Raw genomic sequence first — 11,907 nt, 5'->3', positions numbered from 1 at the left:
TTGGCCCACGGGCGGAGCCGTAGCTACAGTGTCCTGCGGGGTCCGCATCCCGGAAATCGAGCGTCCAGAATACCCTGCCGAGGTCCGCGATGTCGGAGAAGGGAGCTGGGTCGAGCGGGGGCTCCCCCCAGGCCAGCTCGGTGACTGTCAGCGACGTCCAGGAGCTGATAAGGCGCAAGGAGGAAATCGAAGCGCAGATCAAAGCCAACTATGACGTGCTGGAGAGCGTGAGTGTGGGCTCCGGGGCTCCCAGACAACGCGGGGGGCGCCCCAAGGCCTGCGGACGTGGGAAGAGTGGGAGACCGGGGCGGCCTCCGCGGGAGGTCTCAGCTGTGGGCCTGTGTCTCCCTGGGCTCCCAAGGCGCCGCACCGGCGGCCTCTGCCGGCAGCCGTCAGTGAGACAGATAACCTGGAGAACTAAGAACAGTGTTGGTATTGTAGCAAGCGTCCAGGGAGCCCACCCTGTGTGCTGGGCGCTGTTTCACGTGCTTTGCATTAGTGAGCTCACTTCAGCCTCGCGGCAGCCCTTGGAGAAAAGCTCTATCATCTCCCCATTTTGGGGATGAGCACCTGTGGTCACAAAGCTAAAAAATTTGTAGAGGCCGGGCAATTGATAATCACCATCATCAGTCGTTGTTGAACGTTTATAGAATGTTCTGTGCTTTGCTAACTACGTCAGAGCTTCTTAAACTTTAATGCATATGTTAACATTCAGATTCTGGTGGGGGCCGCCAGTGTTGGGGGCCCCAACTTTGGAAATCAGTGTCTCAGTGTGGGATTGAGTCAGGAATGCCGGTCAGCCCGGTCGTTGTGGAAAGGCAAGGAGGCTGGCGCATGTATGTGGCCCTTGGCGCGTTTATGCTGTAGCTACAGACAGTCTCGTCTTCAGGGACCGCAGGGGACCTCCCTTCCTCCCACAGGAAACAACCGGTATAACCCAGAGGCTTCCAGAGAGAAAGGGAGAGAAGTGGATGGAGTCCCGGCATTTAAGTGGAATCACCTGTGTGCCCTGGGCGGCGTCTCCATTGCTGACTAGTGGTTACGGCCATCGCTCTCACCAAGTGTATTAAGTTCCTAGGGCCGCCAGAGCAAATGCCCGCAGGCCGGGCGGCTTAAAACAAGAGAAAGCTGTTCTCTCACTGCTATGGAGGCAGAAGTTAAGCCTGCAGTCAAGAGGAAGGCAGGGTCAGTTCCTTCCTGGCTCGGAAGGGGAATCTGTTCCGTGCCGCCCTCCTAGTTCTGGTGGCTTGCCCTCTGTCTTCACGCCTCTCGGTGTCCCAAATGTCCCTCTAGTTTTTCTTATGAGGACACCCGTCATTGGATTTGGGGCCCACCCTGAATCCAGGATGATCTCAGAGATCCTTAACTTAATTACACCTGCAGAGATTGCTTTTCGCAAAAAGTTCACATTCTCAGGTTCTGGGGGTTAGGATTTGGATGTATCTTTTGGGGGCCACTGTTCACCCCACTTTGCTTGTTCTTGGCACTGTGCTAACTGTACACAAGCCAACCCATTAATTCCCACAGTAGGTGGGAAGGGAGTGGGCACCATTATTCCCCTTTTGTAATGGACAGAGCTGAGCATTAAGGAGGTGAAGGTCTCAGCCAAGGGCACCCAGATTGTAGGGGGCAGAACTGAGCTCGTATCACAGGCTAATGGAAGGCAAAACCCCTGCCCCACACCACCGTCAGTGCAGAACACACCTCATTTTCCTTGTACGCCGTGCCCTGACTTATGTAGGGAAAGACTTGAAAGCGTTAAAACGAAGGTCTTGTTTCAAATAGGAAACACACTTCCAAGGTCAGAATTCAAAGTCCCCTAAAGGGTATGCAGTGAGAAGCCTGCCTCCCGATCCCCGACCCCCACCTCCCCCCACCCCACCCATGGTTCCTCTCCCTCTCCCTCGGAGGCAGCTGGTGATACCAGCGTGTCCTTCCAGGGAGGAAGCCCTCTTTGAAAACCCTCTTTGAAAGCCCTTTTAGATCTGTTTTTATATTTAGCAGAACCAAAGTGCCGCCACAGCGGGGTGCCTTTAGGGCTTGTCACTCCCCTCTGGCTTCCAAGGCCGTGGGCCAGGTGTCAGCTGCCCGTAGGAAGGCGGGTTTGGAGGAGTCGAAGCAGGCTGGCCTTGGGGTGCACGCTGAAAGGAGTCATTAGCTCCGTCTGCGCAGTTCTAACTTCAGAAGAGGAGAATGATTCATGCATTATTTGTGTTGCCGAAAATTTGTTTGACAGACGGTGCGCCCCGTCAGGGGAACTCGGGAGAGGGTGTGGGTGTAACACCTGCCCTGTGCAGAGCGGTCGGCAGGCGGCAGCTTTCTTCGTTAGCGTTGCCTTTGCCGGGACTGCGGAGGGGAAGAGGCTGGGGGAGAGGTCTTCAGGACATCAGGCCCCAGCAGCGTTTTTTAAATCCACGTGTCTTCCTTCCAGCAAAAGGGCGTGGGCATGCACGAGCCGCTGGTGGACTGCGAAGGCTACCCCCGCTCGGATGTGGACGTGTACCAAGTTCGAACCGCCAGGCACAACATCGTCTGTGAGTGACCCTGGGCGGGGCCCACCCCACCCCCTGGCAGAAGGGGACGGTGGAGGCACACGCGTGAAATCACCAGTATTCTGTGTTATCTGCTTCTCTTGCTTCTGCCTTGACAAGACCGTCGCCGTGTCCCTGTGGAGGGGCCTAAGAACTCACGGATGGGTTAAATGCAGGGTTCTGTATTTGTAGTTTTGTTTTGTTTTAAGATTTTATTTATTTATTTATAGAGAGGGAAGGGAGGGAGAAAGAGAGACAGAGAGAAGCATCAATGTGAGGTTGCTGGGGGTCATGGCCTGCAACCCAGGCATGTGCCCTGACTGGGAATCGAACCTGCGACACTTGGTTCGCAGCCCGAGCTCAATCCACTGAGCTACGCCAGCCAGGGCCTCGTTTTGTTTTTTACGACTTGCATTTCCCTGTGGAAGCTATTGAAATAACAGTAGCAACCCAAGTCAGATATCGCTCACAACGCTAGTGGAATCACTTCTGGGCCAGGAATTGTGTTTAGCAGTTGATGACAGCGACTGAGGAACAGGGGGCGAGCAGAGGCTGCGTAGGGTGTCGGTTTTCTGCTTCCGATCTGACAAACCACCACAGGCCTCATGCCCCGAAATGTCACAAACCTGCCACGGGACAGTCCTGAGGCTAGGCATCCAGGTCCAGCTCAGTGAGCCAAGATCCCGGTGTCGGGCAGGGCCACGTCCCTTCTGGGGGCCCCAGGGAGAGCCCATTTTCTTGTCTTTTCCGGCATCTCGAGGCCACCCACACTCCTTGTTTCGGGGCCGCTCCCGTCTTCAGAGTCCAGAACCGCATCTCTCCACCTCCAGTTCCGCCACAGTCACTGTCGCCTGCCCCCTTTCGCTTCCACAGACCCCGTCATTGCACTGGGGCCCGCCGCCTGCATCGTCCAGGACACGCTGCGACTCGGGGCGATAACCTATCGCGTCTGCAGAGTCCCTTTTGCACATACAGTGGCGTGGTCACAGGTGCCGGGGTCAGGGCACGGACCTCTTTGCAGGGCTGTTATTTACCCTGCTTCTGCTGGGCAACCCGGAATCTCCCACCAGGCCCCGTTAGAGGGAATTATTATTACCTCCGTTTTCCGCTCGCTGACTCCCGTTACCTGTATGAGTCGTGACCCCATCCGGGCCTGTTTTGGGATGAGCCAAGCATGTAGGAAGCGCTTGTGTAATGCTCAGTGAATGATCGTGGGAGTCTTGTGTCCTCGGCCCCTGACACGGCTCTCCCCTCCCAGGCTTGCAGAACGACCACAAGGCGGTGATGAAGCAGGTGGAGGAGGCGCTGCACCAGCTGCACGCTCGGGACAAGGAGAAGCAGGCCCGGGACATGGCCGAGGCCCACCAGGAGGCCATGAGCCGCAGCCTGAGCCAGAGCGAGGGCGTCAGCCCCGCTCAGGCCTTTGCCAAAGTGAACAGCATCAGCCCCGGCTCCCCCGCCAGCATCGCAGTAAGCCAGGGCCTGGCCACCCGGCTCTGTCCCCAGTGGGCGCTGTGGGTCAGGTGGCCTTGGGGCTGGGAGCGGTGGGGAAGACCATGGGAAGACAGACCCACGCTCTTGCCATGCCACGAGGCTTCACGCACTCGTTCAGCAGACACCGGCTGAGGCCTGCTGGGGGTTCGGAGAGGGGGCCCTGCTGCCCGCTAAACTGGCCAGGGAGGGGCTTGGGACAGACACGAAGTAGAAGGTGGCAGATGTCCCGAGAAAGGGACAGAGGCCCTCCCCCCCGAGCTCCTCGTGGCCGGGCACTGACTCACAGACCCAAGAAGGCGCCAGCTGCCGTTCGCCCGGCCCTTGCTGCGCGCCAGGTGTCCTGCCAGATGAGCTGCATCTCGCCGGGTGTGTTTGGAAACGTTTGAAACGGCTTTATTGTGATATTTCACATACCATAAAAAGCATACAATCGTGTGGCTTTCAGTGTATTCACAGGGCTGCACGCCCATTTCAGAGCGTTTTCATCATCCTAAAAAAGAAATTACCCGTTACTCATGCCCCCAGCCCCCAGCCCCCATCTCCCCGGCCCCTGGCAGCTACTGGTCTGCTTCTGTCCCCATGGACCTGCCTGTTCTGGGCATGTGACAGACACAGTGTCACGCAGTGTGTGCTCCTTTGTGGCCGGCCCCTCCCTCTCCACGTTGTGTCCTCGGGCTCGCCCGAGTCTGGGCGTGTGTCTGTCCCGCATTCCTTTTCACGGCGCATTGGCGTTCCATTGCACAGACGGCTCCCGTGTTGTTGGCCGTCAGTCCGTTGGCATTCTGACTTCCGTCTTTTGTGAATTATGAATGATGCCACCATGAACATCACGTACAGGGCTCTGCGAAGGTCACGTGCAGGTTTCACGTGAGCCTGTGTGCAGCGTCTGAGCCCGCAGCCGCCTTCTGAGACAGGCGCTAACCTCTATAACCCCATGTCATACCCGTGAGGAAGAGCCTCCAGGACCTGCAGTGACCGGTGCCAGGACACCCAGCTCCTGAGAGACGGCGCGGGGCCCTGGCTCTGGGTCCCGCCAGTCCTCTGACGATCACGAGACAGCGAGTTGCACTTAAGCTCTGTTCTATTCACGGCTCTGCCCGCAGCATGCAGCCCGACCTGTAGTGGGCCCGTGGCAGGTAACTTGTCGGAGGCATCAATGAGTCACTCACTGTCTGTGTGCTCGGAATGAAAGGCAGCCTGTGGCTGCTTATCTGGGGCAAGCTTGTCTGGATTCTGACCCTGGAACAAGATAGGCCCAGACCGGCCTGCGTCTCTTTGCCCTTGAACCTGGGTCAGGACCCCAGAGAGCAGCACCGGGCTTTCCCCCATGTGCCTCAAGGCCTCTACAGCCGCCAGCTTTTATGAGACGTTGGGCAGACCCGGCTGCCTGCTACTCCATCTGTCTTAGAAGGAGCCTCCTTGAGGAGGCAGCCCAGTCACCCACCTTCTGCACAAGCTGCCTGAGTCCCTGACCGCTGTGCTTTGGGCTTGCCATTGTCCCCTGGGGGCTCTCGCCCTGGACATTAAACTGGGCGCGGAGGGGTCAAGAGCTCCAGAAGCACATCTAACCTCTAGCCTGGCTCTCCATGTCTCGTCTTTCTCCAGGGCCTGCAAGTGGATGACGAGATCGTGGAGTTTGGCTCCGTGAACACCCAGAACTTCCAGGCGCTGCAGAACATCAGCAGCGTGGTGCAGCACAGCGAGGGGGTGAGTGGGGGTCACGCGGCGCTCGGTCCGTGACCCTGGACCCGCCGAGGCCGGGAAACACTGCTGGGCGTCTGCTGCCTTCACTTCGCAGGGCTGCTCCTCGGGCACAGCCCGCACTCGGGGCCCTTGCACGGGCTGTTCCCTCTGCCCGGAATGCTCCCCCCCCCCCCCCCCCCCCCCCCCCGCATCTCACGCCCTTCCCTCCCTCCTCTTGTGCGAGTAACACCTCAGCGAGGCCTTTCCCGCCACCCCGTCTGCAGTGTCTGCAGCATCCTTCTCCGGCTTTCTGTCCCTGTTTCCGTTTAACAGTGTCCCTTAGAGAACTTTCCACTTGGCACACACCTCGCTTGTTTTTTTTTTGTTTTTAATTAAAAAAAAATACGTCTGTTGGTTTTAGAGAGGAAGGGAGAGAGCGAGGGGTGGGGAGAGAAATATTGATGTGAGAAACATCGATTAGTTCCTCTTGCATGCACCCTGACTGGGGAGTGAACCTACAACCTAGGTTCTGTGCCCTGACCCGGAATTGAACCCCCAGCCTCCTGGTGAACGGGACGGCGCTCCAACCAACTGAGCCACGCTGGCCAGAGCCACCTCTCCCTGTTTTACCGCTCATAGTCCTGCACTGCAGGAAGGCGGTGTGTCCACTCACTGCCTTCCCAGAGAACATCCGGGCATTTTCCAGTTTTACGCTGGTATAAACAGCCGTGCGTACTTGTTCACAACTGTGCACACACGTGCACTCTCACAGTAGACACCAGGAAGTAGACTAGAGGCCACCAGTGTAGATGCACATGAAAGCTTAATAGGTCATTGGAAAAGTTTTCACTAATTTAAACTCTCAGTATATCGTATCGCTAATCAAGACTCTATTACTTGTTGACCTTTTACTATTTTAAAAAATATTTTATTTATTTATTTTTTAGAGAGGGTAAGGGAAGGAGAGAGGGAAACATCAATGTGTGGTTGTGTCTCCAGTGCCCCCTACTGGGGACCTAGCCCACAACGCAGGCCTGTGCCCTGACTGGGAATTGAACCAGTGACCCTTTGGTTCGCAGGCCCTCACACAGTCCACTGAGCCACACCAGTCAGGGCTGATCTTCTACTATTTTTAATAATAGGGCATCTTATTTTGTATTTTCCTGATTACCCGTGAGGTTGAGTATATTATATATGTTCATTCATATTCATATTTTTATTTCTATGAACTGTCTGTTAGTATTTTGTCCCCATTTTTTTCTGTGGGGTTACTTGTCCTTTTAAACAATTGACTGGTAGGAATTCTTCATGTATTCCAGGTATCAGACCTTGCCCGTTTATGTATTGAGTGTATGTCTCCTGGTGAGCTCCTTGTCTTTCAACTTTGTTTGTGTGACTTGGATTACTCGAAAGGTTTTTTTATAAAATTCACTAAGTACCCGTTTTGTTGAAGTTACTGAGACGCCAGGAAGGGGTCACACAGACTTGACGGGCACACCCATCCCTCGGCCGCCGCACGGGCTCGGCTCCTGCCCGCCCAGTTCTGTGAGCCTTCCGTTCCGCGGCCGTCGCTCCCCTCTGCCGTCTCCTCCTCGCTGGACTTACGCGTCCTTGCCCCGCTGTCCCTTGCGGTCCCTGAACTGCGCTGCCGTCATTTTAGTGGGATTCCTCGAGGTGGTGCAGCTGTAGGTTCGTTTCTGCTGCGGGTGAAGAGTCTCCCTCTCCTCCGAGTCCGCGTCCTCTCCTCCGGAGGTGGTCGCTTCCCAGCTGGGTGTCCTTCCAGCGGACGGTCTGCGCACGCGCCGTTGTGTGGAGCAGGGTCGTTTTCAGTAAGGTGCGCACCACCGCAGCGGAGCGCCCTTCTCAGGGGACAGCGCGGTGCGCTTTAGACGAGCTGCCGCTGTAATGAGACACAGAGCGGCTCCATCATCCCCGCAAATGGCCTCGTATCTTTCGGTGGGCACCCCTCCCCCCAGCCCCACCCAGCACAGGTCTGCACGCCATCCCTACCGTGTTGCCTTTTCCAGAGCCGTGTACACGGGACCTCGCAGTGTGCAGAGCCTTTTAAGCTCGGCTCCTTTCACTCTGCGTCGTGCGACAGGCTGTCTCGTGCTGCGGTGTGTCCCCAGGTCTGTCCTTCTTCATGGCCGCGTGATGCTCTGCTGTGTGGGCGACCCCAGGTTGTCCACCCATCTGCCACCGAGGGTCTCCTAGGTTGTGCCGAGTTTTTGCCGGTTACTGATAACAGCTCCTGGTTTCTGATCTATCTCTTGTGATGAAAAATAACCTGAGGCTCTTCATAGGTTTCGGCCCCTTTTTAAAAACATTAGCTGTCATGGACATATAACATTAGTTTCAGACGTACAACAAAAATGACTCGATATTTATATGTATTTCAAAATGCTCACCCAAGTGAGTCCAGTGAACCTCCATCACTAGATGTAGTAACAGTTTTTTCTGGTGGTGAGAACTTTTCAGCAGCTTTCAAGTAGGCAAACAGCATTACGTACGGTGACGGGCAGGCCGGTGACCGCCGGTGGAACCGCTGTAGAGATCCTCCTTCACGAAAGTAGTTGTTGAATATATATTTATATAAACATATATAAATGTATTATACATATATATATATATTTTTTAGCAATAGAACCTTTTCTTCAAATGAAATTTCCGGGGAGTTCCAGTGTATTGCACAGAGAAGCGCTGAGTTACTGGGATGGCTGCAGGGCTGGGGGGGCCTCACCCCCTCCGGGCCCCGGGGCGTCCGGGAGCCAGAGCTCAGCTTGAGAGTCAAGTGTTTGGGTTTTCACAGTCTGTTCTGTTCATTAGGAGAATAATAAAACCCAAACCCCCACAGCACCACCTTGTTAGACTTTTAGGTGGTTTCCAGGTTTGCAGAAACCTGCCAACCAGCGCTCTGGTAGGCAGATCTGTTTCCTTAGCGAACTTCCTGAAGGTGAGTCTCTGGGTCAAATGCATATGTTTTCAAAGGAAAAAAAATCTTAAAATTTTAAAAAGTGTCTTATTTTTATTTTTCATTCAATCCGTATTGTATTTTTTCCCACTACCATTTAGTCCCCTTATCCTCCCCTGCCACCCCCAAAGTGTCCATTTTAAGAGTAATGCGTGTTTTATTCAGCCGATGTGGACGAACTTCCAAAGGATTTGTGCCGAGTGCGAGAAGTCGGACACGCAGGGCCACACAGTGTGGGACCCGTTCACGTGAGATGTTCAGAGCAGGCGAAGCCACAGAGACGCAGGCAGACCGGTGGGGGCCGTGTTCTAGGGGCAGAGGGGGCGGGGAGGGGCGTTATTTTGGGGGGACAAGAGTTCTGGAATCAGATAGTGGTGATGGTTGTACAGATCTGAGTGTATTAAACCTCCCTGAATTGTATACTTTTTAAAAAAGTATTTTATTTAATTTTTTTAGAGGGGAAGGGAGGAAGGAAGAGAGGGAGAGAAACAACCATGTGTGGTTGCTTCTCACACGCCCCCTACTGGGGACCTGGCCCACAACCCAGGTATGTACACTGACTGGGAATCGAACCAGCAACCCTTTGGTTGACAGGCCAGTGCTCAGTCCCCTGAGCTGAATCGTATACTTTTAGGTGGTGAATTTTATTGTATGTGAATTGTATCTCAATGTATGCTTAGTGTAAAAAAAAATCATACGATGAAAAAATCTTTCAAAATAAGAATACAAGTCCTGGCCCTCCCCCTCCCGGAGTCCCTCCCCTGCTGGGTCTGAGTCCAGGGCGGGGTGCCGGCTCTCTCGCGGGGAGCAGAGGACCAGCGGGTCAGCGGGTCCGGGCCTCGGGAGCGCTTCGCTGGGGGACAGGCATTCACCACATCGTCAGGGGCACTCATCACACACTGTGGGCAGGTCCGGGGAGCAAGGAGAGCAAACAGTGGGGCGCCGATCTAGGTGGGGTCGGAGGAGAATGCTCGAGGGTGTGACCGTAAGTGTGGAGACGTTGACCGAGCCGGCGAGACCAGCGGGGCGGAGGGCCCTCCTCCTGCAGCTCCCTTCTCCTCTCCAAAAATAACTGAACGCCATCTTTTAAGAAACAAATGGCAGATAAAGATAAAGAAGCAAACGTCTTCTCCTGCTCCGTTCTCTCCGGGAAGCAGGCACTGTCAACAGCTTCCCGGTGTATCTTCCAGAAAGCTGCACGCGGCAAGCAACGCTTACGTTCTTTTAGAAATACGCGCATATTCCAGTGGGTTCACGCCTCACTGGTTTCGTTTCGTTTCGTTTTGTATTCTAAAACTGCCTCGTGCGCTGTACTAGATCCGAACAATACCTTATTAAGGGGTATTCTGGGTGCTTTCAGTGTTTGAATTTATGAACAGCCCTGGGATGAACACTCTGTTCATATATCATCTTGTACTTTGGCAAACTGTATTTTATATGCACTTCTAAGTTTTTGGGGGGATGGAGACATGTTTCTGCGAGGGTGTGGGGCCGATTTGCAGCCCCCCTGGCTGCCCCAAGAGGGCCGCACGCCCCACTCGCCGGCTGCGGGCTAATGCCTGAAATAAGCGCCCTTGCTGATGTGATGGGCGAAAACCAGTGCCAGCGCTTCAGCCCGAACCCCTCCGAGTGCTGAGGAGGCTGCACTGAAAATGCGCTTCTTTTCCTTTCAGAGGCCCCTGAACGTGACCGTGATCCGCAGAGGGGAGAGACACCAGCTCAGGCTTGTCCCAACGCGCTGGGCGGGGAAAGGACTGCTGGGGTGAGGTGTCTGCTGCTGATCGCTCACACGCTGGCTGTTTGTTAGACGGGAAGCTGGCGGGGGTGGGGGTGGGGTGTTGGGAAACGGCGGGAATCCCCCAGTGGCCTGCGGGACTCGCGCGGAGCACTGCGGCGGCGGGAATGAGGCTGCAGGCGCGGAGGCGGAGGGAGCGCCGGCCTCTCCGGTCCTTTCATTAATGGGGCATCTGCTCGGCAGAGCTAAGGAGTGTCCGTGGCGCGGAAAGCCCAGGGGGGCTCACCTCCTGATCTGCCTGAACGGAGCCGCCAGATTTACGCTGATTCTTTTCTTTTTGCCTTCCAGCTGCAACATTATCCCTTTGCAGAGATGACCGTCGCTGGGGAACAGTCACAGAAAAGCGTCTTTGGCTGCCCTGGACTTGGGTCCAGGGGGGATTTCTTCCTTCTCTTCTCTCCCTGAAGTTTAAGGATCTGGAAGAGGCCGGAAGCCTGGACTTCTAGGTGGTGGGCATGTGACACCCCCCCTAGTATATGTGACCCCTGGGAATTAAGGAATTGTTAAACACTTGACCTGTATTTAGTATCTTTTGCAAATTAGGCCACAGCCCTAAATGGGAGTCCTCTGGTTTCGGACAAGAGCGGGGGAGTTATTTTGGCAGGCGCTGGCACAACTCTATCCTTTCAGGACCCCCCCCCCCAATAAACACAGTTGTACACTACTGATAAGACCGAGTGATCGTCCCCAACTGAGTTTCTTACGAACCTCCCAGACCACAGTGTAGACGGGAGTTCGAGCATCGTCATAGGAAGTTGCATAGAACAACAACAGTTGTGCCAAAGTCACATCTGACCTGCAGCGTTTCGGGGCCATCATTGTGTCTGACGTCCCCACGTCTCAGGACCGACATGCTTTACGGTGTCCCCATCGTAAATGATGGTGTCGCAGCCACTCGGCCACCCCTCTGCTCCAAACACAGAGGTTGCATCTTCAGCGTTGGGCCTCCAGGGCCCCAGCTGCTCCCTTTAAGAACAGAGAAAGCCTGGCTGGCGTAGCTCAGTGGATTGAGCGCAGGCTGGGATCCAAAGTGTCCCAGGTTTGATTCCCAGCCAGGGTACATGCCTGGGTTGCAGGCTATAACCCCCAGCAACTGCACATTGATGTTTCTCTCTCTCTCTGTCTATCTCCCTCCCTTCCTTCTCTAAAAATAAATAAATAAAATCTTTAAAAAAAAAACCAGAGAGAGCAGGGGCTCCCAGGCAGCCCCGCGAGGTGTGTGCGTCCTGGCCCATGAGCCACCAGAGGGCAGCAAGCTCCCTTCCCTCCTGGAATAAAAACACCTGCAAACTGGCTTCTAATTTCACTTTTTATCATTGAACCTCTTTGTCCTGCCCTCCGATCAGCGCTGTTTTATAACCTGCCCAGGTGGGACTTGCGCGTCTGATGGGACCACGTGGCGTGCGCAGGGCCACAGTTTCTTGAAAATGCCG

At 55.0% G+C, this 11,907-nt stretch overlaps 1 protein-coding gene across 1 annotated transcript; it reads left to right on the top strand.

The window, feature by feature from the left end:
- PSMD9 (proteasome 26S subunit, non-ATPase 9) lies at nt 1–11,147 on the top strand. The gene is made up of 6 exons (XM_028528254.2): nt 1–227; nt 2,432–2,534; nt 3,790–4,001; nt 5,631–5,732; nt 10,353–10,441; nt 10,763–11,147. The coding sequence occupies exons 1-6, from the start codon at nt 90–92 to the stop codon at nt 10,788–10,790; spliced, it is 672 nt and encodes a 223-aa protein (XP_028384055.1). The 5' UTR covers nt 1–89; the 3' UTR covers nt 10,791–11,147.
- Nucleotides 11,148–11,907: the final 760 nt, after the last annotated feature.

This window comes from Phyllostomus discolor, chromosome 13 (assembly GCF_004126475.2).
Source record: "Phyllostomus discolor isolate MPI-MPIP mPhyDis1 chromosome 13, mPhyDis1.pri.v3, whole genome shotgun sequence".
Taxonomy (NCBI): Eukaryota; Metazoa; Chordata; class Mammalia; order Chiroptera; family Phyllostomidae; genus Phyllostomus; species Phyllostomus discolor.
The sequence above is the reverse complement of the archived record's forward strand: the minus strand, read 5'-3'. Positions and strand labels throughout refer to the sequence as shown.

Coding starts and splice junctions, on each gene's coding strand:
- PSMD9 (XM_028528254.2), top strand. CDS start 90: ATGTCGGAGAAGGGAGCTGGGTCGAGCGGGGGCTCCCCCCAGGCCAGC. Junction 4,002..5,630: donor GCTCCCCCGCCAGCATCGCA/GTAAGCCAGGGC, acceptor GTCTTTCTCCAG/GGCCTGCAAGTGGATGACGA. Junction 5,733..10,352: donor TGGTGCAGCACAGCGAGGGG/GTGAGTGGGGGT, acceptor TTTTCCTTTCAG/AGGCCCCTGAACGTGACCGT.